General features: G+C 43.0%; 1 protein-coding gene and 2 long non-coding RNA genes across 6 annotated transcripts; 1 reads left to right on the forward strand and 2 right to left on the reverse strand.

Annotated features, from left to right (window-relative positions):
• Positions 1-1,887: 1,887 nt before the first annotated feature.
• LOC132689307 (uncharacterized) lies at positions 1,888-3,285 on the reverse strand. The gene is made up of 2 exons (XR_009614959.2): positions 2,632-3,285; positions 1,888-2,356 (listed from the first exon to the last, which is right to left on the reverse strand). It is a non-coding gene; the product is annotated as an uncharacterized LOC132689307 (long non-coding RNA).
• Positions 3,286-8,937: 5,652 nt separating this feature from the next.
• LOC132689306 (uncharacterized) lies at positions 8,938-11,787 on the reverse strand. Its single transcript, XR_009614958.2, has 2 exons — positions 11,539-11,787; positions 8,938-9,016 (listed from the first exon to the last, which is right to left on the reverse strand). It is a non-coding gene; the product is annotated as an uncharacterized LOC132689306 (long non-coding RNA).
• A 33-nt stretch (positions 11,788-11,820) lies between these two features.
• Positions 11,821-22,959, forward strand: TMEM219 (transmembrane protein 219). 4 transcript variants are annotated; one of them, XM_060648941.2, is made up of 6 exons: positions 11,821-11,932; positions 13,004-13,205; positions 13,283-13,472; positions 20,026-20,258; positions 21,667-21,836; positions 22,860-22,959. In XM_060648941.2, the coding sequence occupies exons 2-5, from the start codon at positions 13,041-13,043 to the stop codon at positions 21,802-21,804; spliced, it is 726 nt and encodes a 241-aa protein (XP_060504924.1). In that variant the 5' UTR covers positions 11,821-11,932; positions 13,004-13,040; the 3' UTR covers positions 21,805-21,836; positions 22,860-22,959. The 4 variants fall into 4 exon arrangements, with proteins under 4 accessions (XP_060504924.1, XP_060504923.1, XP_060504925.1 ...); XM_060648940.2 differs by having other exon boundaries at positions 11,823-11,932; positions 13,007-13,205; XM_060648942.2 differs by having other exon boundaries at positions 11,843-11,932; positions 12,983-13,205.
• Positions 22,960-23,143: the final 184 nt, after the last annotated feature.

Here is a 23,143-nt window from a genome sequence, read left to right on the forward strand (position 1 = left end):
AAAGGTTGTGAAAAATGATTAGATCCGTATTTTGCAAGTCTTGAAAATTGGCTAGTGGCCATGCCTCTGTATGGTTAACTGATTTAAAAAAAAATTTTTTTTTTTAAATTTTTAACGTTTATTTATTATTGAGAGACAGAGAGACACAGAGCATGAGCAGGGGAGGGGCAGAAAGAGGAGGAGACCTAGAATCTGAAGCAGGCTCCGGGCTCTGAACTGTCAGCACAGAGCCTGACATGGGGCTCGAACTCACAAACTGTGAGATCATGACCTGAGCTGAAGTCAGACGCTTAACTGACTGAGCCACTCAGGCGCCCCCCAAAAAAAATTTTTTTTAATGTCTATTCATTTTCTGAGAGAGAGAGAGAGAGAGAGAGAGAGCAAGCAAGGGAGAGGCAGAAAGAAAGGGAGACACAGAATCCAAAGCAAGCTCCAGGCTCTGAGCTATCAGCACAGAGCCCAATGCTAGGCTTGAACCCATGAACTGTGAGATCATGACCTGAGCCAAAGTCGGAAGCTTAATTGACTGAGTCACCCAGGTGCCCCTGGTTAACTGACTTTTTTTTTTTTACAAGAGTGCTAAGATCATTCAATGGGGAAAATAAGAGTCTCTTTAAGAAATGGTGCCATAGGGGCGCCTGGGTGGCGCAGTCGGTTGAGCGTCCGACGTCAGCCAGGTCACAATCTCGCGCTCCGTGAGTTCGAGCCCCGCGTCAGGCTCTGGGCTGATGGCTCGGAGCCTGGAGCCTGTTTCTGATTCTGTGTCTCCCTCTCTCTCTGCCCCTCCCCCGTTCATGCTCTGTCTCTCTCTGTCCCAAAAATAAATAAAAAACGTTGAAAAAAAAAAAAAAAAAGAAATGGTGCCATAAATGCAGCCACTCTGGAAAACAGTGTGGAGTTTCCTCAAAAAATTAAAAATAGACTTACCCTATGACCCAGCAATAGCACTGCTAGGAATTGACCCAAGGGATACAGGAGTACTGATGCACAGGGGCACTTGTACCCCAATGTTTATAGCAGCACTCTCAACAATAGCCAAATTATGGAAAGAGCCTAAATGTCCATCAGCTGATGAATGGATAAAAAAATTGTGGTTTATATACACAATGGAGTACTACATGGCAATGAGAAAGAACGAAATATGGCCCTTTGTAGCAACGTGGATGGAACTGGAGAGTGTGATGCTAAGTGAAATAAGCCATACAGAGAAAGACAGATACCATATGTTTTCACTCTTATGTGGATCCTGAGAAACTTAACAGAAACCCATGGAGGAGGGGAAGGAAAAAAAAAAAAAAAAAGAGGTTAGAGTGGGAGAGAGCCAAAGCATAAGAGACTGTTAAAAACTGAGAACAAACTGAGGGTTGATGGGGGGTGGGAGGGAGGGCAGGGTGAGTGATGGGTATTGAGGAGGCACCTTTTGGGATGAGCACTGGGTGTTGTATGGAAACCAATTTGACAATAAACTTCATATATTGAAAAAAAAAAAAGAAATGGTGCCATAAATACTGGATATCCACATGGTGAAAAATGAAGCTGGACCCTTATGCCAAATACACAAATTAATTAAAAGTAGATAATAGACCTAAATGTAAAAACGAAAACTACCAAACTCTTAGAAGAAAATATAGGGATAAATCTTCATGACCTTGGCAATGATTTCTTAAACATCACATCAAAGCACAGGCAACAAAAGAAAAAAAGTAGAAAAATTGGACTTAATTAGAATGAAAAACTTGTAGATCAAAAAGGGCACCATCAAGAGAGTGAAAAGACAAAACACAGACCGGGAGAAAATATTTGCAAATCACGTATCTGTTAAGAGATTCATTTCCAGAACATATACAGAACCCTACAACTCAAATGACAAAACCGCAAACAACCTAATTCCAAAACGGACAAAGGATTTGATTTATTTCAGAGAACATGTACAAATGATAAATACGCACATGGAAAATGCTCAACACCATTGGTTGTTAGGGAAATGCAAATAAAAACCACAACAAGACACTATTTCCAACACACTAGGATGGCTATTATCAAAAAGATAGTAACAAGTGTCGCTGAGAATGTGGCAATAGTGGAACACTTACACATTGCCGGTGGAGATGTAGTATGGTGTAGCCATGGCAGAAAACAGTCTGGCAGTTTCTCAAAGAGTTAAACACAGGATTACCAGGGCGCCTGGGTGGCTCAGTCGGTTGAGCGTCCGATTTCGCCTCAGGTCATGATCTCACAGCTGTGAGTTCGAGCCCCGCGTGGGGCTCTGTGCTGACAGCTCAGAGCCTGGAGCCTGCTTCCGCTTCTGTGTCTCCCAACCTCTCTGCCCTAACCCACTCACATTCTGTCTCTGTCTCTGTCAAAAATAAATAAACATTAAAAAAAATTTTAAAAACAAAACACAGGATTACCTTATGACCAAGCAATTCCATTACCAGGCATATAAAGATTTGAAAACAAGGACTCAAACGGTTACTTGTACACCAATGTTTGTAGCAGAATTATTTACAATAGCCAAAATGTGCAAACAGTCTAAGTGTCCATCTATAAATGAATGAATAAACAAAATGTGGTGTGTATGTACGATAGAATATTATTCAGCCTTAAAAAGGAAAGAAATTCTTGGGGTACCCGGCTGGCTCAGTTGGTAGAGCATGCAACTCTCAATCTCAGGGTCATGAGTTTAAGCCCCATGTTGGGAATGAACTCTATTAAAAAAAAAAAAAAGTAAAGAAATTCTGACACATGCTATAACATGGATGAACCTTGAAGACATTATGCTAATTAAAATTAGCCAGACACAAAATGACAAATATCATATGATTCCACTTATATGAAATATCTAGAATAGACAAACTTGTAAAAATAGGAAGCAGAAAAGCGGTTTTGGGGATCTGGGTCAAGGGGGAAGTGGGGATCTATTGCTTAATGGTTACAGAATTTTTGTTTAGGGTGATGAAAAGTTTTAGAAATAAACAGTGGTGATGGTTGTACAACATGGTGAATGAACTGTATACTTTAAAATGATTAAAATGGTTAATTTTATGGGCACCTGGATAGCTCAGTCAGTTGAGCATCCACTTCAGCTCAGGTCACGATCTCATGGTTCGTGAGTTCGAGCCCCACACGCTGCTGTTAGCCTGTCTGCACAGATCTTCTGTGCCCCTCTCTCTGTCCTTCCCCCCTTGTGGTTGCCCAAAAATAAACATTGAAAAAAAATAAAAATTAAAAAAATAAACTGGGAAATTTTATTATATGTAATTTATTACACTAAAACAAACAAACAAACAACAACAACAACAACAACAAAAACAGCCCTAAGCAAAAAAAATCAGGAAAACTAAGCAAAAAAATCAGGCAGGTCCTCATTTAAAGATTTTGCAATCTAAAAAAAAACAAAACCAAACCAAAAAAACTTACAATCTAGTAAGATAATTTGGACATTTAAGGAAAAAACACTAAGTATTTGATGATAGCGTGAGAATAGTGGTTTCCTTGGACAGAGGAGATGGGGAATAACTGGAAAGGGGAATGAGAGAAGTTCCTGGAGTGATCGGAAATGTTTTATGTTTTGATTGGGGTGTTTACATGGGCATTACATTTGTCAAAACTTATGAAATTTTATACTTAAGATTTGTGCCCTTCATGTAAATTTCATCTGCTGGGGGGGGGCACTATTAGCTGCTACTAATCATTTGACTATTAATATATACAGTTTCTCCTATTTCTCACTTGCGTGAAGTCCTTTAACATATATAGGCTTTAAACTTTTTTTTGTACCTCTTAATCCCCTTAATCTATTTTGCCCATCTCCCCACCCACTTCCCATGTGGCAATTCCCAGTTTCTTCTCTGTATTTAAGACTCTGGTTTTTGAGGGGTTTTTTAAATTTCACATTTAGGTGAAATCATATGATATTTCTCTTTCTCTGATTTATTTCACTTGGCATAATGCCCTTAGGCCCATCCATGTTGTCGCAAATGACAATATTTCATTCTTTTTTTTTAATTCATTTTTTAAAATTTGTTTTAATGTTTATTTTTGAGAGAGACAGAACATGAGCGGGGGAGGGGCAGAGAGAGAGAGAGAGACAGAGACAGAGACAGAGAGAGGCAGAGACAGAGACAGAATATGAAGCAGACTCCCGGCTCTGAGCTGCCAGCACAGAGCCTGATGTGGGGCCTGAACCCACAGAGTGCAAGATCATGACCTGAGCCGAAATCGGTCGCTTAACCGACTGAGCCACCCAGGCGCCCCTTTTTAAATTCATTTTTGAGAGAGACAGAGACAGCGTGAGTTGGGGAGAGGCAGAGAGAGGGAGAGAGAGAGAATCTCAAGCAGGCTCTGCACTGTCAGTGCAGAGCCCACGGTGGGGCTCCAACTCATGAAACCATGAAATCATGAGCCAAAACCAAGAGTTGGATGCTTAACCGACTGAGCCACCCAGGCGCCCCAAGATCTCATTCTTTTTTAAGGCTAATATTCCACTGTGTTTATATAGCACATCTTCTTTATCCATTCAGCTATTGATGGACACTTGCTTCTGTATCATGGCTGCTATTGTAAATAATGCTGCAATAAACATAGGGGTACATGTATCTTTTCAAATTAGCATTTTCATTTCCTTTGGGTAAATACCCAGTAGTAGAATTACTGGATTGTGTAGTATTTCTGTTTTTAATTTTTTGAGGAGCCTTCATACCATTTTCCACATGGCTGCACCTATTTACATTCCAACCAGCTATGTACGAGGGTTCCCTCTTCTCCACATCCTTTGGATCTTCTCCACATCTAACATTTGTTATTTATTGTCTTTAAGATACTAGCCTTTCTGACAGGTGTGGAGTGATATCTCCTTGTGGTTTTGACTTACATTTCCCTGATGATTAGTGATGTTGAGCATCTTTTCATGTGTCTGTTGGCCATCTGATGTCTTCTTTGGAAAAATGTCTATTCAAGTCCTCTGCTCATTTTTAAATTGAAATTTTTTTGGTGTTGAGTTGTGTAAGGTCTTTATATATTTTGCATATTAACCCCTCATCAGACATATCATTTGCAAATATTTTTTCCCATTCACTAGGTACCCTTTTTGTTTCGTTAATGGTTTCCTTTGCTGTGCAAAAGCTTTTTATTTTGGTGTAGTCCCAATAGGTTTTTTTTTGTTTTTGTTTCCCTTGCCTGTGGAGACATATCCATAAATATGTTGCTAAGGCCAATATGTTGCTATGTCCAAGAGATTACTGCAGAGGCTTTTAATTTTAAATAGTTAAATTGATTCATGGGGTGCCTGGGTGGCTCGCTCAGTCCATTGAGCATCCAACTCTTGATTTTGGTTCAGGTCATGATCCCAGGGTCATGGGATTGAGCCCCTCATCAGGCTCTGTGCTGAGCATGGAGATTAGGATTTTTTCTATCTCTCTCCCCCTGCTGCTCTCCCTCCACTCCCGCCGGCCCTCTCTCTCTCAAAAAAAAAAAAAAAAAAAAAAGAAAGAAAAGAAAAGAAAAGAAAAGAAAAAAGAAAAAAGAAAAAAAAACTAAAAAAAATAGCTAAGTTGATCCATTTTTCCATTTATAGTTTCTGGTATTTGCCTTACTTTAGAAAGTATCTCATTCCAAGTTTGCAAATATTCTTTTTTCCAATATGTGTATCATGAATACGTGTGTGTGTGCTTGTATGTATGTGTTACATGTAGCTGTTGACCAGCTGAACACCATGGGCAAGCTTCCTAACATCGCTAAGCCTTGGCTTTCTCATCGTAAAGTAGGGATAATGCTGATTTGCTTTTGCTATTGATAAGTTTGAACTAGATAACTTTTGAAGGCCATTAAATGCTTGACCCACTTAGAAGTTATTCAGAAAAGGGTAGCTATTGTTATTTTATATTATGGTATTATCTTTTATGGTATTTAACGTTTTATCATAATTCTTTGTGTATCTGTCTCTTTTAGTAAGGATTTTCATTGGTAGGAAATGTGGCTTCCTCAGTGCCTAACCAAGTACCTGGCATTTAACAGGTGTTCAAATGTTTGTTGAATGAATGAATGAGTTGATTGAATAGGTGAATAACACAAGATAAAATCAAGAAGTAAAAGAGAAAGAAGGGCTAATTTTATCAAGCAGTCCTGATATGAAACTAAACACTAAACTGAAGTCAAACTAGGGTAGAAGGAAACTTATTAAATTTGTAGGGTCTCCTGTCCGAGGATAGGCTCCAAGAGAACTGAGTTTCTGCTGATTGAAACTGCAAATGTTCAGGTAAAAGCTCATTTTTCGAGGGAGAACTTCCATTGGCGGATTTTACTTTCTAGCAAGTCAGGGATCCACCATTGTATTCCCGGCCTGGAGAATAGTGCCTGGCCGCTCAGAGATGTTTACTGAATGAATATCTGACTGAATGAAAGCTTGCATCAGATTTTCAAAGCGGCCTGTGACTCCATAAAGTTTTAGAGCTCAATAATATAGAAGGAAAAAAATCAAACAGATCCCTAAGAGCTTTTACCTGGGCCAGAGCTCGGAGAGGAATCTATCATTATGGAGTGATGGAGGAACCCCTCCCTCGATTCCTTTCAAAGGAGTGGGTGGTTCCCTTCTCAAGTGGCTTTCTGATTCTCACATTGTAGATTCTTACATTTGTATTCAGGCTTGAATCATAAGCCAACTTCTGCCTCCCATTATCTGTGTGACCCTGGTTAAATTATTAAAGCTGTCTAGGACCAGTTTTCCCCAGTAACACTCACCTTAAGGGCCTGATGAGTGGATTACTAAACTAGAATTTAACTATAATGCTGATGGATTACAGTGCACAACCAATTGTGTGTCTTCTTGGGCTACCCCCGCCCCAACTTTTTTTTTTTTTTTTCTGTGTAAGACATTTGTTTACATCCATTTACCCTGATTCTCAGGCCTTGAGGCAGTTCAATGCTTTAACCAGTTTGCCTCTACTGGTCCGTAGAATTGGTTGATTGGACTACATAAGTAAATATTAATTATGGTCATTTACAAGAACTGCTGTCCAAACATACCCTATTACTCTGCAGTACAAGAATAATAAAGGGAAATTCACATTTGTTGACTTCCTATTGTGTACCACACTGGGCACTTTCATGCCTTATCTTATAACCCTGCAAATTAGACTTGTCATTAAGTAGAAACATTGACAAAGTCTTTGCTATATGGATACTAATTTTGTGCCTGGACCCCAGTAGACACTAAAATATAATTGTTGACTAAATAAACTTTCTTTCATCTTTTAACCTAAATTTCACAACCATTCAGCATGGGCAGATGTGCTCCCAACCTTAAAATGAAACCGAAAATTGGTGAGTTCTCGGTGAAATTGGCCTGTAAGAAGCTGTTTTCGAGGGGTGCCTGTGTGGTTCAGTGGGTTAAGCATCTGACTCTGGCTCACAATCTCACAGTTCATGAGTTTGAGCCCCACATCAGGCTCTGACAGCTCAGAGCCTGGAGCCTGCTTCAGATTCTGGGTCTCCCTCCCTCTCTGCCCCTCCTCTGCTTGTATTCTCTCTCTCAAAAATAAGTAAACATTAAAATATTAAAAAAAAAAACCCAAGAAGCTGTTTCAATACATTAGTCAATAAATATTTATTGAGTAAATACTGTACTCAAACTATGAAAACTGGGGCTTGTGAGAGCATACAATTCCAAGAACTGTGGTAGTGGCTGGGGAGACGAAACTGAGACTAGGGAAAGGTGACCTCACTGGCTCCAACGGGGCTGGGTGTGGCTGAGAGTCAGATGGGCAGAGACTTTTACAGGTTTTCAGGAGAGATCCCTTGGCAGGATCTAGCAAGGAGGATTTGGTGAGAAAGGACTAGATTCGGTGTTGGGACACTTGGGCTCTAGTTCTGGCTGAGGTTTAACTGGTTGGGAGACTTGGGGCAAGTCCCTTAACCTCTCCAGACATCAGTTTAGCACCCGGAAAATAAAGTGGAAGTGGGGGTGGTTATTGTGGAACTTGTTCAGTTATTGTGCCTTCCGCTTCTTAGATTTTAAAATTCTCTGTCGGCCACACTTCTTTTTCCTTTGAGAAGAAAATACTTCCTATGCTTGGAATTTCAATTAAGTTGATCAATGGATTCGTCACTCACTATACTCTAGGAGACTGTGCCATAAATTCACACACACACACACACACACACACACACACACACCAAGGTTTTTTTTTTTTTTAATTATGTTTGTGGCAAAATATACATAACATACATATTTACCATCTTAACCTTTTTTTTTTTTTTTTTTGAGAGAGAGAGAGAGAGAGAGAGAGAGAGAGCGCACATGCATGAGCAGGGTTGGGGAAGAAGAGGCAGAGGCGGGGGTAGAAAGAGAGAATCTTTTTTTTTTTTTTTATTTTTTTTTAACATTTATTTATTTTTTGAGATACAGAGACAGAACAAGAGTGGGGGAGAGGCAGAGAGAGGGAGTCACAGATTCCAAAGCAGGCTCCAGGCTCTGAGTTGTCACCACAGAGCCTGACGTGGGGCTCGAACTCATGAACCATGAGATTGTGACCTGAGCCAAAGTCAGATGCTTAACTGACTGAGCCACCCAGGCGCCCCAGAAAGAGAGAATCTTAAGCAGGCTCCATGCTAGGGGCTCAATTCCACAACCCTGGGATCGTGACCTGAGCGGAAATCAAGAGTTAGATGCTCAACTGAATGAGCTGCCCAGGGGCCCTCCATCTTAACCATTTCTGTGCATCTTTAAGTGCAGAAATCCAGTAGTGTGAAGTATATTCGTTACCATCATCCCCCTCCAGAATTCTTTTCATCTTGCAAAACTGAAACTCTGTACCCATTAAACAGTAACTCCCCATTCCCATTTCCCCCCCAGCTCCCGGTAACCACCATTCTACTTTCTTTCTCTGTGAATTTGACTACTCTACTACCTTAAATCGATGGAATCATACAGTAATTGCCTTTTTGTGACTGGCTTATTTCACTCAGCATAATGCCCTCAAGGTTCATCCAGGTTGTAGCATGTATCAGAACTTCCTTCCTTTTAAAGAATGAAAAATATTTCACTGTATGTATATACCATATTTTATCTATCCATTCATCTGTTGATGGACACTTGGGTTGCTTCCACCTTTTAGCCCTTGTGAATAATGCTGCTATGAACATGGGTATACAAATATCTCTTAGAGATTTTGCTTTCAATTCTTTGGGGGTATATACCCCAAAATTAGAATTGCTGGATAATATGGTAATTCTATTTTTTAAAGATTCTATTTTTATTTATTTATTTAAGATGTTTCTTTTGGAGAGAGAAAGAGAGAGAGACAGCTCGAGCAGGGGAGGGGCAGAGAGAGAGGGAGACCAAGGATGTGAAGCAGGCTCCTCCCTGTCAGTGCAGAGCCCAATGTAGGGCTCAAACTAACAAACCGTGAGATCATGACCTGAGCTGAAGTGAAACACTTAACCGACTGAGACACCTAGGCACCCCAAGGTTTTGGTTTTTTTTTTAAAGTAATCTCTACACCCAACATGAGGCTCAAACTCACAACCCCAAGATCAAGAGCCAGCCAGGCACCTCTGGTAATTCTATTTTTAATTTCATTTTTCAAGTTTATTTACTTTTGACAGAGACAGAGTGCGAGCATGAGCTGGGGAGGGGCAGAGAGAGGGAGACACAGAATCCGAAGCAGGCTCCAGGCTCCAAGCTGTCAGCACAGAGCCTGACACAGGGCTTGAACTCACCAACCGTGAGATCATGACCTGGGCTGAAGTTGGGACGCTTAACTGACTGAGCCACCCAGGCGCCCCTATTTTTAATTTTTTGAAGAGCCACCATTCTGTTTTCTGTACTGGTTGTACCATTTTAAATTCCCACCCACAGCACAAAAGCATTCCTTCTCCACAGTCTTGCTAACACTTATTTTCCCTTCTTCTTCTTCTTCTTTTTTTTTTAATAGTACCCATACTAATTGCTGTGAGGTGTATCTAATTGTGGTTTTCATTTGCATTTCCCTAATGATCAGTAATGTTTAGTATTTTTTCATGGGCCTATTGGCCGTTTGTATATCTTTGGAGAAACATCTTCAAGTCCTTTGCCTATTTTTTAAACCAGGGTTTTTGTGGTGGTTGTGTTGAGCCGTAAGAGCTCTTTATATATTCTGGATATTATTTAGTCTTTAGCAAATACGTGATTTGCAAATACTTCCTCCCATTCGGTGGGTTGCTTTTCACTCTCTTTTGTCCTTTGATGTACAAAAGTTTAAAAAAATTTTTTTAAAGTTTATTTCTTCTGAGAGAGAGAGAGAGAGAGAGAGAGAGAGCGAGCAGGGCGAGGGGGGGGGGGGGGGGGAGGAGAGAATTCCAAGCAGGCTCTGTGCTGACAGCGTCCAGCCTGAGAACTCATCAACCATGAGATCATGACCTGAGCTGAAACCAAGAGCTGGATGCTTAACCAGCTAAGCCATGCAGGCGCCCCCAGAAGTTTTAAATTTTGATGTAGTCCGATTCATCTTTTCTTTCGTTGTCTGTGCTTTTGGTGTCATATCCAAGAAATTGTTGCCAAATCCAAGGTCACGAAGATCTCCTCATGTTTTCTTATAAGAGTTTTATAGTTTCAGCTCTTACATTTAGTTCTTTGGTGCATTTTGAATTAACTTTTACATATGCTGTAAGGTAAGGGTTTAACATGTGGGTCTCTAGTCTTCCCAACACCATTTGTTGAGAAGACTAGCTTTTCCTCATTGAATGGTCTTTGCACCCTTGTTGGATATTATTTTACGATTTAGGAAAGGGTTTGGGGCTATAAACTTTTGGGAAGGGGGGTGGTACAGGAATGACATGGTCTCTGTCTTAACAGAGCGTCAGGAGAGTTGAATATTAAGATTTTGCTTCACGGAGCATTTATTTGTCGAGTGCAGTTGAACGCTCAGTGCACACCTGTCCCATGTTTTCCCACACTTTGCCTCTTCAGCTTCCCATCCAACCAGTGAGGTAGGTAGGATGAACCCCCACCCCCCTTTTTTTTAATGTTTATTTATTTTTGAGAGAGAGACCGAGTACGAGCAGGGGAGAGGTAGAGAGAGAAGTAGACACAGGATCTGAAGCAGGCTCCAGGCTCTGAGCTGTCGGCACAGAGCCGGATGTGGGGCTCGAACTCACAAACCGTGCGATCATGACCTGAGCCCAAGTCGGACACTTAACGGACTGAGCCACCCAGGCACCCCAGGATGAACCCCTTTAACAAACTCGGCTCCCCAAAAGAGCACGGTTATGGCTTATGCAGAGGCAGGCACAAAGTTAGGATTTGAACCCACGGTTCTTGGCTCCATGCGTCTCGCTATTTCAGGTGTTCTCATCTCCAAAATCTGGGCAGAAGTGAAATAAGACGGTCTCTATTGAGCAGCCCTGCAGCTATAGGATCCTACGCATTAAGGAGTCGCTAAACCACAGTCCAAGCGTGAAGTGTAGATGTTACGTCTGCAGAGAAGAGCCGAACCCAAACAGCCCAGAAGGCCAGAGTCCTAGGATTGGAGTCCCGCCCCCGGGCGGACCCCAAATTCTTACCCGGAACCTGGGCGCGGCTGGGCTGTGCGACTGGCGCGGGTGGGGGACCAGCAACAGAAAAATGCCCGCGACCGGATTGTCGTTGAAATGCCCCATAGTGTCTCCGGAGTGAGGCTTTCCAGTTCTAACAACGTCCCTGGAGTCAGCGCCTTTGCCTCTCTCCCTGTCACTCACCTACCGCGGGGTAGTTTCTTCTCCGTTGCCCCTTCCTTGCCTTTCCTCTTGGTACGCCCCCGCCCAGTCTGGGAGAGGCCGGGCGGCCGCCCGCGTGGCCACTGCGCATGCGAATCCCACGGCGAGGGTGGGGGTGGGTGAGTGGGAGCACGGACCCCGCCCCTTCGCTGCTCCACGCGTGACGTCGCGGGGGGCGCCGGCCTCCGCCCGGCTCCGAGCGGTGAGAGCTAGCGGCAGGCGGAACCGACGCCGCAAGACCGGGAAAGGGATGTTGCGGGTGTTGAGTTCATGCAGGAGGGGCTTGGGGCGGGGGGAGGGGAGGCCCAGGGGCACCACCAGCCGCTGACCTCAGGCTCTGCCCTCCCCCTTCGCGCTTCCTCCCTCTTTCCAGATGTGCCGGGACGGGAGGCAGGGCAGGGGCTGGGCTTTTGGGACACCTGTATTTCCCTGGAGCCTTCCTTCTCCCCCCACCCAATATGTTTATCCCGTCTTCCAGATGTTCCTTTTCATCAGACTGTTGCTTCTTGCTTGGCAAAGGGCACTCTCTCTACCTGGAAGCAGAAAACGGGTTTCAGACCTTGGCCCTGCCCCTCCTCTGTTAAAGTCCCCGAACCTCAGTTTCCACCACAGTGTTTTTTGCTTTGCTTCACCTAGTTTTAAAGGTCATTATGACACAGAGAAATAGAAAGAAAATGGACATTTGTTGCGTCCCTGCAAGGCCCAAGTACTGTGCAAACTGCTTTATTTGTCACATTTAGTCCTCATTATTTGGTGTTCTTAGAACCACCCTTCACCCTCCTTCCCTTCACAGATCCTTAAGCTCACAAAGGTTAACTGGTTTTTCTCACATAGCCAGTGAGTGGCAGAGGAGGCTTCAGACTGAACCGTTTTGCTCCAAAGTGGAGTTCTTTTCATCAGACACTTCCTTTGTCTAGGCTATTGGCTGGAATTGTTCTTCAGCCAAACCCTAGCCCCAGAACAGCTGCTTCCTCAATTTCTCCCCTTGAGAACTCTCCATTTGGGTTCCGTTTTCGAGCACAGTGTGCTCTACTTTGCTTCTGCATTGATCACATCAGAAATGAAATACAGCGGACATTTTTTGAGTGGTGCAGGGGGATGAATACTTGGAGTCAAGAGCCTTGGGTTCTTGTCCTGGCTCTGCCACTAACTGGCCGTGGAGCCTTGAGCGAGTCCCTTGTCTTTTCAGTGCTTTAGCTTACCTTTGAATAAAAATGGGTAAGTGCCTTCTGACTCTCAGGCTCTTGTCCAGTTCTTCCTTCCTGTCCTCCAGCAGGCTCTCCGTGGAGGCCCGGACCCCTCTCCTCCCCATGGGCAGCTGCCAGGCAGGGCACAACCTGCATCTCTGTCTCGCCCACCACCCACCTCTGGTCTGTGCCACTTTGATCCTGCTGCTTCTTGGCCTTTCAGGCCTGGGCCTTGGCAGCTTCCTCCTCACCCACAGGACTGGCCTGCGCAGCCCTGACATCCCTCAGGTGAGTACCTTCATCCTTTCCATACAGGTCTGCTCATGCTGCTAATGTCTCACCTCTCACCTTCCTTTTGCACACAGGACTGGGTCTCTTTCCTGAGATCTTTTGGCCAGCTGACCCTGTGCCCCGTGAATGGGACAGCCACACGGAAGTCGCGTGGATCTCACGTTGTAGGCTTACTGACCACCTTGAACTTCGGAGATGGTCCAGACAGGAACAAGACCCAGACATTCGAAACCCAGGTCCTGGGTAGTCATATTGGATTGAAAGGTGAGATCAAGGAGGAATAGGGGTTGGGCATCAGAACACTTAGGGGTGGGCCCTGTCTCTGACCTCCCCAACCTGGTGACCTTGGGCATATCCCTTGGCCTTAGTCACTTCTGCTGTAGTAAGGGCTAGATACTTTCAGTGAACAAGCGTTTTCTTTCTCCCGTTCTGGCTCTGAGGTGGGTTTGTTTGTTTGTTTGTTTGTTTGTTTTTGAGAGACAGAGTGAATATGAGTGGGGGCGGGGGCAGGGGGGAGAGAGAGAGAGAGAGAGAGAGAGAGAGAATCCTAAGTAGGCTCTGACACAGAGAGTGCAGAACCTGACATGGGGCTCAATCCCATGACCTTGGGATCATGACCTAAGCTGAAATCAAATCAGACAAAGCCATCCAGGTGCCCCTGAGGTTTTTTGGTTCCATCCTTGGAGGTGTAATGAGATGGGATAGATTTGACCTAATGTTTTTTCTCATCCTTCTTGATCTCTACCGCTTTCTCCTATTGGAGTCTACCTTCTTTCTCCTAGGGGATATTCAAGAAGCATGTCCTCCTTCAATTAAGCAAGTGTCCTAAGTTTCTGCTTTGTTCTTACCACAGCTCTATGTGCTATGGACAATACAGAAAAAATTAGGCATCTCCATTCCCACAGAGCTTAGAGTCATCTGGGAAAATGATAAGAGAGAGAGCGAGAGAGAGAGAGTGTGTCAGTTTATTCCTGCATGAGATTTGGCCTCAAGTTCCTTGTCTGAAACTGGGGAGATGAAAAGGGAGGAGAGAAAGGTGGAACTGTCTGGCTTCTGAGGTCCTTTTCGACACTATCATTCTAAGCATCTCTTGTGAATTACATATGTAGCTGAGTGTGTCGCAGCGGGAGGTCTCTTATGTCCAGGTATACATATGTGTGATCAAAGGATGAGAATAAAGGCAGGTGTCTGATATATACAGACTTGGGGTGATTTTTCCTGTGCTTTTTATTTTCTAAATATATATACGAGAGCTTTGTTGAGATATGATCACATACCACAAAATTCACACATTTAAAATGTACAATTAAATGGCTTTTCACATACTCACAAAAGTGGGCAACTCTCACCACTGTCAATTTTAGAACATTTTCATTGCCTCCAAAAGAAATCCTAAACCCATTATCAGTCACTCCCCTTTTCCTCCTAACCTCCCAGACACAGGCAACTACTAATCTTGCTTTTTCTGTAGATTTGCGTACTGAACATTTCATACAATATGTGGTCTTTTGTGACTGCTTCTTTCAACCAGCATGTTTTCAAGGTTCATCCATGTCGTAGCACTTACCAGTGCTTCATGTTTTTATTGCCGAATAGCGCTCAGTGTATGAATCGTCCATCTTTCATTTATCCATTCGCCAGTTCATTGACATTTGGATTGTTCCTACTTTTTTACCATTATGAGCAATGCCGCCATGAACATTCTCATACAAGATTTTGTGTGATCATACATTTTCATTTCTCTTGAGGAAAAGGAGTGGAGTTGCTGGATCATACGGTAACTCTATGTTTAATCTTTTTTTTTTTAATCTTAATTTTTATTAGAGAGAGAGAGAGAGAGCGCGCATGAGCAAGGGAGGGGCAAAGAGAGAGGGAGAGAGAGAATCCCAGGCAGGTTCCATTCTCAGCTTGGAGGCCAACACAGGACTTGATTTCACGACTCTGTGATCATGACCTAAGCTGAAATCAAGAGTCAGACACTTAACTGACTGAGCCACCCAGGTGTTCCCATTAAATCTTTTGAGGAGCTTCCAGGCTGTTTTACAGCAGTGAATGAGAATTCCAATTTCTCCACGTCCTCACCAACATTTGTTATTGTCGGTCTTTTTTATTCCAACCATCCTAGGCAGTGGGAAATAGTATCTCACTGTGGTTCTGATTGACACGGCTAATGATACTGAACGTCTTTTTTTCATGCACTTATTTGTCTATCTCCTTTGGAGAAATGTTTATTTGGAGTTTGCTTGTGAAAAAATAATTGGATAATTTGTCTTATAATTATTGACTTATAAGAGTTCTTTTTTTTTAATTTTTTTTAATGTTTATTTATTTTTGAGAGAGACAGAGACAGAATGCGAGTGGATTAGGGGCAGAGAGAGAGGGAGACACAGAATCCGAAGCAGGCTTCAGGCTCTGAGCTGTCAGCACAGAGCCCGACGCGGGGCTCGAACTCACAAGCTGTGAGATCGTGACCTGAGCCGAAGTCGGATGCTCAACCGACTGAGCCACCCAGGTGCCCCTATGAGTTCTTTATATTTTCTGGATACAAGTCTCTTATCTGAGGTATGATTTGCAAATATTTTCTCCCATTCTCTGGGTTGTCTTTTCATTTTGTGGATGGTGTTCTTTGAAGCACGAAAGTTTTAATTTTGATGAAATCCAGTTTATCAATTTTTCCTTTTGTTGCTTGCGCTTTTAGTGTGTTGGTTTAGCAGGCTTTGCCTAACTCAAGCTCACTAAGATTTACTTGTATATTTTCTACTAAAATTTTGTAGTTTTGACTTTACACTTAGCTCTATGATCCATTTTTGAGTTAATTTTTGTGAATGATGTGAGGATGGGATCCAACTTCATTGTTTGCAAGTGGCTATTCAGTTGTCCCAATATGTTTTGTTGAAAAGACTATTCTTTCTTATTGAATAATTTTGGCACCCTTATTGAAAACCAGCTGAGCATGGATGTATATATGAATTTATTTCTGGACTCTGAGTTCTATTCCATTGATCCATATGTCTATCCTTACGCTAGCACCACACTCTTTTAATTACTGTAGCTTTGTATTAAGTTTGAAATCTGAAAATGTGAGTCTTCAGGGTGCCTGGGTGGCTCAGTCAGTTGAGCATCCAACTTCGGCTCAGGTCATGATCTCACAGTCTGTGAGTTCGAGCCCCATGTGAGGCTCTGTGCTGACAGCTCAGAGCCTGGAGCCTGCTTCAGATTCTGTGCCTCCCTCTATCTCTGCCCCTCCCCGCCTCAAGTTCTGTCTCTCTCTGTTTCTGAAAAATGAATAAACCTTAAAAAAAAAAAAAAAAAAGAAAATGTGAGTCCTTCAACTTCGTTTTTCTTTTTAAAAATTGTCATTATTCCAGATTCCTTTAATTACTATATGAATTTTAGGATCAACTTCTCCAGTTCTGTTTTTGCAAACAAGCCCTTGTTCTTTTTATAATGGTTAGAACCAGAATATTATCATGAGAGATTACTCTGGACAAAAATAAAATATAACCCACCTATGATTGCATCACCTAAGTAATAATTATTGAGCACCTATTATGTAGCAAGCATGGGGAATATAGAGATGTGTAAGACCCGGGTCCTCACTCCAAGCTGCTTACAGTCTAGCAAGGATACAGACATGAACAGAAGTAAATACCTTTCTTTCTTTTCTTTCCTTTTAATTTTTATTTGAGAAAGAGCTAAAGCATGTGCACAAGTGGGGGAGGGGCAGAGGGAGAGAAAGAATCTCAAGCAGATTCCCTGCTGAGCCAAGTTGGGGCTCAATCCCACCACCCTGGGATCACGACCTGAGCTGATATCAAGAGTCAGATGCTCAACCCACTGAGCCACCCAGGCTCCCCAAAGTAAATACCTTTCAATGTATGTAGTAGCGCACAAGATACAGTGGGAATAGTTAGGAGCCTGCCAAGCAGGGATAGTGAAAACAGGCTTTTCCAAGGATTCAGTGCCTGAGCTGGCTTGAGGGAGGTTTAGGGCTTTGCTCTTCCAGCCAGAGGGACAAGCACATACAAAAGTATGCAGATGGGGACCGTAATGGCATGTTTGAGAACTTCAAGGGGTTCATTTTGGTGCAGGGGAAGGAGTGTTGAGTGAGTGGCAACAGATGGACTGGAGAGAGCAGACAGAATCCTATGGAAGGTCTTGTGTGCCAAGCCCAGGTAGTTGAACTTTAGTACGTTGGGCAAACTCACAATTTTAGGCAGAAAAATAGTAGGGTTTTGTTGTTGTTCTTTTAAAAGATCACAGTCTGTTGGCTGATTGTCTGGTAGGAATGCACCCAGATGGAAGAGGACCAGTTAGGAGGTGGTTGCAATAGAAAGATAATGAGAAGGGGCACCTGGCTGGCTCAATTGGTGGAGTCTGCGGCTCTTGATCTAGGGGTTGTGAGTTCAAGCCCCATGATGGGTGTAGAGATTACTTTAAAAAAATTAAATAAAATCTTTTTTTTTTTAACATTTATTTATTTTGGGGAGACAGAGTGAGAGAGAAGCAGAGAGAGGGGGAGACACAAAATCCAAAGCAGGCTCCAGACTCTGAGCTGTCAGCACAGACCCTGATGCGGCGCTCAAACTCATGAACCGTGAGATCATGACCTAGCCAAAGTCGGATGCTTAACCGACTGAGCCACCCAGGCACCCCTAAATAAAATCTTTGGAAAAAAAAAAACAGAAGATGATGAGAAAAACTGAGCTAAAACAATGCTGTGAAAAACCGGGACTGATCTAAGAGACATTGGCAGTATGGGATTGACAGGACTTTGGTAATTAATTTGATCTGGAAAACACTGAAAAAGGGGCATTCTCTTAGAAAATTTTACATGTACATTTTTCAGTTCTCATAATGATACATGTACTGGTTTCTATTTCTCTTTTTTCTCCTTATGACATCATTCTTTTTTCTTACTGCCTGGCCTGAATGTTATTATTTTAATGGATGTAAGGTGATCCATTAAGTGGCTAGGCCATCACTTGTAATGCTTTTCCTAGTGTTAAACATCTCTACTTTTTCTTATTTTTTGGCATTTTTTGTGAAATCACAATAAACATCTTGGTATACGTGGCATTTTTCTTTTGAATCCTTACCTTAGGATTAGTTTCTACAAGTGGTATGACTGAGTCCAAGGGTATGGACCTTTTTTTTAATGGACAAATTCATTTTGTTGTGGATTTAGAGCACATAGAAGTATACAAAGCAGGTGTAAAAATCTTCCTTGCCTCAGGGTGCTTGGTGGCTCAGTTGGTTAAGTGACTGACTTCAGCTCAAGTTATGATCTCACAGATCGTGGGTTTGAGCTCCCCATCGGGCTGTATGCTGTCAGCATGGAGCCTGCTTCATATTCTCCATCTCCCTCTCTCTCTGTTCCTCCCTTGTGTCCCCCCCACCCCCTACTCTCTCTCTATCAGAAAAACAAAACAAAAAATCCTCCTCATCTCCCCTGCAGAGTCCACAGTTTGATGGGCATCTTCTTAGTCCCTCTCTGTACCCATTTGAAATTATGACAGAAACAGCCAAATTGTATTTTTCTGAAAGGTGTCACTCATTAAAACTGCCCATTTCCCCACATCTTCAGCAACTCTTATTATTATCAGTCTTTTTAATTTTTACCAATTTAATGAGCAAAGGAATTACCTGATTGTTTTAATTTACTCTCTCCTGATTATTAGTGAGGTTGAACAATTTTTGGTTTATTGGCCATTTCTGTGCCTCCATGAATTTCCTGTTCATATCCTTTGCCCATTTTACTTTTATTTGTCTTGCGGTTTTGTGGGGGGAAAAAAAAGAAAAAAATGGTTTACCTTTACCTTCTTGATTTTTAGAAGATCCTTTTACATTCTGTATAGTAAACCTTTTTGCCAGTTAAACATAGGTATTTTCATCCATTCTGTTACTTTTTTTTAAATTAAAAAAAAAAATTTTTTTTTTTAACGTTTATTTATTTTTGAGACAGAGAGACAGAGCATGAACGGGGGAGGGTCAGAGAGAGGGAGACACAGAATCCGAAACAGGCTCCAGGCTCTGAGCTGTCAGCACAGAGCCCGACGCGGGGCTCGAACTCACGGACCGCGAGATCACGACCTGAGCCGAAGTCGGCCGCTTAACCGACTGAGCCACCCAGGCGCCCCTCTGTTACTTTTTTTAAGTTCTCTTTCACTGTAGAGAAGTCTTTAACTGTTATGAGTTGTTTATTGCTCTCATTCTTTACTCAGGCTTTTAGGTCTTGTGTCTTTTTTAGGAAGGCCTTCCTCACTTTAAAATTAGAAAATATTCTTCTGTATTTTCTTTGGGTTTTGTTTAGTTTGTTAATATAGGTCTTTAGCACATCTGGACTTTATTTTATAGTGTGAGATGAGTCTAACTTTTTTTTTTTTTCCACAAATGGAAATCGTTCCAAATTCACTGACTAAATAGGCCATCCTTTTCCCGCTAATTTGAAATGGGGTGTGAACCTTTCAATGGATTTTGGTACCTAGTAGAAAGCTACTTTCTTAAAAAGGACAAACTAGTTTATACAGACTGACATTGGCAATGTGTATCTGCCCCAGTTTCACTGCAACTTTGTGAGTACTGGTATGATTATTTTATTGATTGTAAGCTAACTTAATTTTTTGTTTATATTGGTTCACAGTTATTGTCATTTCTCAATGACATGATGATGGCACATAGAGTACTTTATTGAATAGCCTCAATGCCAAAACACCCGGTACTGTAGGAAGCCTTAGAAATGAATGTAAGTCTGAAGATGGATAGCTTCCAACCCACCCTCCATTTTCTTCCAACCCCTCTCCTGTGTCTCTCATAGGATCCTCTGCAACAGAGCTGGTCCTCATTACAGCCAGGGTGACCGCAGAGAGGACCCCAGGAACCTGCCTGTATTTTAGTGCTGCCCCAGGAATCCTGCCCGCCAGCCAGCCCCCCATATCCTGCTCAGAGGAGGGAGCAGGAAATGCCACCTTGAATTCTAGTAGGATGGCTGAGGAGTGTGTCAGGGTCTGGAGCCACGAAGGCCTTGTGCTCACCAAGCTGCTCACGTCGGTAAGAACCTCAGGTTGTTGGGGTTTCATAGACTGCCGTGCTGAACGCTGTGTCTTGAAGGCTTCTGGAGGCAGTTTTACCTAACAGAAAAAGGTGTAGGGCTCTATAATTCTGCCTCAGAGGGGGTGTGACCTTGAGCAAGCATCTGAGCCTCTCTGAGTTGTAAAAATGGAAACATCATCTGTAAAATGGAAAACATAATATTATCTCCTGATTCCAACAAATAAAGATGAATGAGAATTAATGTCAGGTGCTCAGGACAATGCCTGGTACATAACAGAGATTTGGATAAATGACAGCTATTACTATTAACTTGTGTTTAAACAGAATACAGGAATTTGGAAGCTGTCAGAAGGGGCAGAATGGGCTAATTGCTATCATAGAGATGTGAGCAAAGTGTTATTCAGACATGGAGTAAGGAGCAATTAACCCTAACTTGAACATTTATGGAGAGTGCTTCACAGAGAAGGTGGCATTTAAGAAAGGGAATTGTGTACAGTAATTTATAATGTACCAAGCGCTTTCAAGTTCATTATCTCATTTGATCTTAAAATAGCCTTTTGAGGTAGCTGTTATTATCCCATTTTACAGATGAGGAAACAGGCTTAGAGGGAGCGAATTGCCCAAGGCCACACAACTGGTTAAGTGGCAGATACAGGATTGCAATGTCTGCCTTCTGACTGTAGTCCCAGGCTCTGTCTGCCCTTTCACGGTGACCCTTGAAGAGGAGGAAGATGTGGATAGAGAATGCAATAGAGGGGGTTCAGGAGAGGGGGAACGCATTTCAGGCAAAAGGACCGGCACAAACACAGGCCTAGAGATTGAAAAGTGCTCGGCCTTCGAGGGCACTCCACGCTGAGGGGCTTAGGAATGACTGAGGGGAAGAGACAGAAGGGATGCAGAGGCCTGATGATGAGGTACCGTGATGCCAGGCTAAAATGCTACAACTTGACACTGTAGGCCAGGGGGTCCAGTGGTGCTGTGTGGAAGGAGAGAGACCAGTTAGGAGGCTGCTGTGTACTCTTTCCTCACACTTGCAAGGACCCTGGTGAGGAACATCACCTGGGAGTTTAGAACCAGAGAAAATACTTGTTTCCAGACCTGGCCCTACTTGAACATATTTAAAACGTGGATAGTAGTGGACTTTCCTACCTCCTGGAGACATTGTGGGATTTCACGTAAATGGCTGGGCAAGAAAGCAGTTTGTAGACCATCGAGACAATTAGCTTATGCAGAAATTACATTTTCTCTTTGGGTTCTCCTTCTCTCCTGGATGTAGAGAGCCCTCTCCCCCATGGGGGCTTCTCTCTGTAGTTCTTGGCCTGGGGATAAGACGTCTTCCCAGGGGAAGATTCTCCACCCTCCCTCTCTCATTCATGCCTCCTTCCCTTCCTGTGCCCATCCCTAGGAGGAGCTGGCTCTGTGTGGCTCCAGACTGTTTGTTTTGGGCTCCTTCCTGCTTCTCTTCTGTGGCCTTCTCTGCTGTCTCACTGCTGTGTGCTTTCACCCGCGCCGGGAATCCCACTGGTCTAGAACCCGGCTCTGAGGGCGCTGGCCTAGTTCCCAACTTGTTCTCAGGTAAGGTTCTTTGCCCCAGTCCTGTGGGAGTAGGGGATGGAGTAGGGGTGGCAATTATAACTGAGATAGAGTCATTCCTTAATAATATGGTTTGGTTTTATTTTTGAACTTTATGTAGATGGAATCACATGCATTCTTTTGTGACTGACTTTCAGTTAACATTCTGATTTTTAAGATTTCATGCATAGCTGTAGTTCACATCCAAGTTTTTTGGTAACAGTGGGAGTCAAGAGGGTTCAAATTTGATGATGCATCCTGGATGCGAATTAGGGTTGTCTTGCTTACATCCTGATACCCATTTTTATGATGCAGCTTTTGTAAAACTCAAATTGAACAGCTCAAAAGGATTGGTGATGCCCATTTACTAGGCACATACTTTGTGCCCAAGCATTTTACATACACCTCTTTTCCATCAGCCTTCACTGCATTTAGAAAAAGTTGATTCTGCTAACAGGATCTTTGGAGGAACACACCTCACAAAGGTAGCAGTGGGTGGGGGACATATTGGCTAACCATTTCATGTGTCAGCTCATTAAAGAAAAAAATTTTTTCTGTAAAAAAGTCTCACTCTGTCAGATGGATCTCATATGAGAGTTACCTATTGTGCAGCCAACTCTTAAACTATTCTCAGCTTCAACAACTGGCTGCTGTGCCCTAGGAAATAACCTTGGGAGAAGCGGCAACTGCCCAAGCCCAGGGAGGGGCTCTGGCCAAAGGAACCGGATTGCTGAAAATCAGCCTTGCTTATTTTGCTCAGGGCTAGACTTCACTGCCCTATCCATCTGCCTGGGATGGGAGATGGTGGAACTCTCTTAGCCTTTCTTAGATCTGAGTGGACTGGGAAAGGAAGCCTCTCTGGCTCCTGGCAGATCCTGAGGTCCTGAAGTCATCCACCCCAGTCAAGATTAGTGCTTGTACCTATCTCTAGCTGCCATTGCCTCTGCTCCTTACTTTGCAGCCATCCCAGAGCTTCCCCCAGGGGCCCTGTGATCTGCCCTGGTTTTTAATTTTCTTTTTCTCCAGGTGTGAATCAACTTCTCTGGCCTTTGTTCTGAGTTCGAAGAGATGTTACAAAAAATGGAGAGCTGGAATGTGGGGGGAAATAAAAGGCTTTTTTGCCCAATGTCGCCCAGGGTGTTTATTGGGGATTGGATGGAGGTGGGAATTTCAGGGCAGACAGGTTTGGGGGACTTTACCTTGTTGAATCTTCAATTTGGGATAGAGGCTGGCAAAGGGCGTGGATTACTGCATCTCTATCCTCCTTTTGCCTTTGGAAAACACCTTTTGATCGCAGCTCTGCCACTTTA

Source organism: Panthera onca, chromosome E3, assembly GCF_046562875.1.
Source record: "Panthera onca isolate mPanOnc1 chromosome E3, mPanOnc1 haplotype 2, whole genome shotgun sequence".
Classification (NCBI taxonomy): Eukaryota; Metazoa; Chordata; class Mammalia; order Carnivora; family Felidae; genus Panthera; species Panthera onca.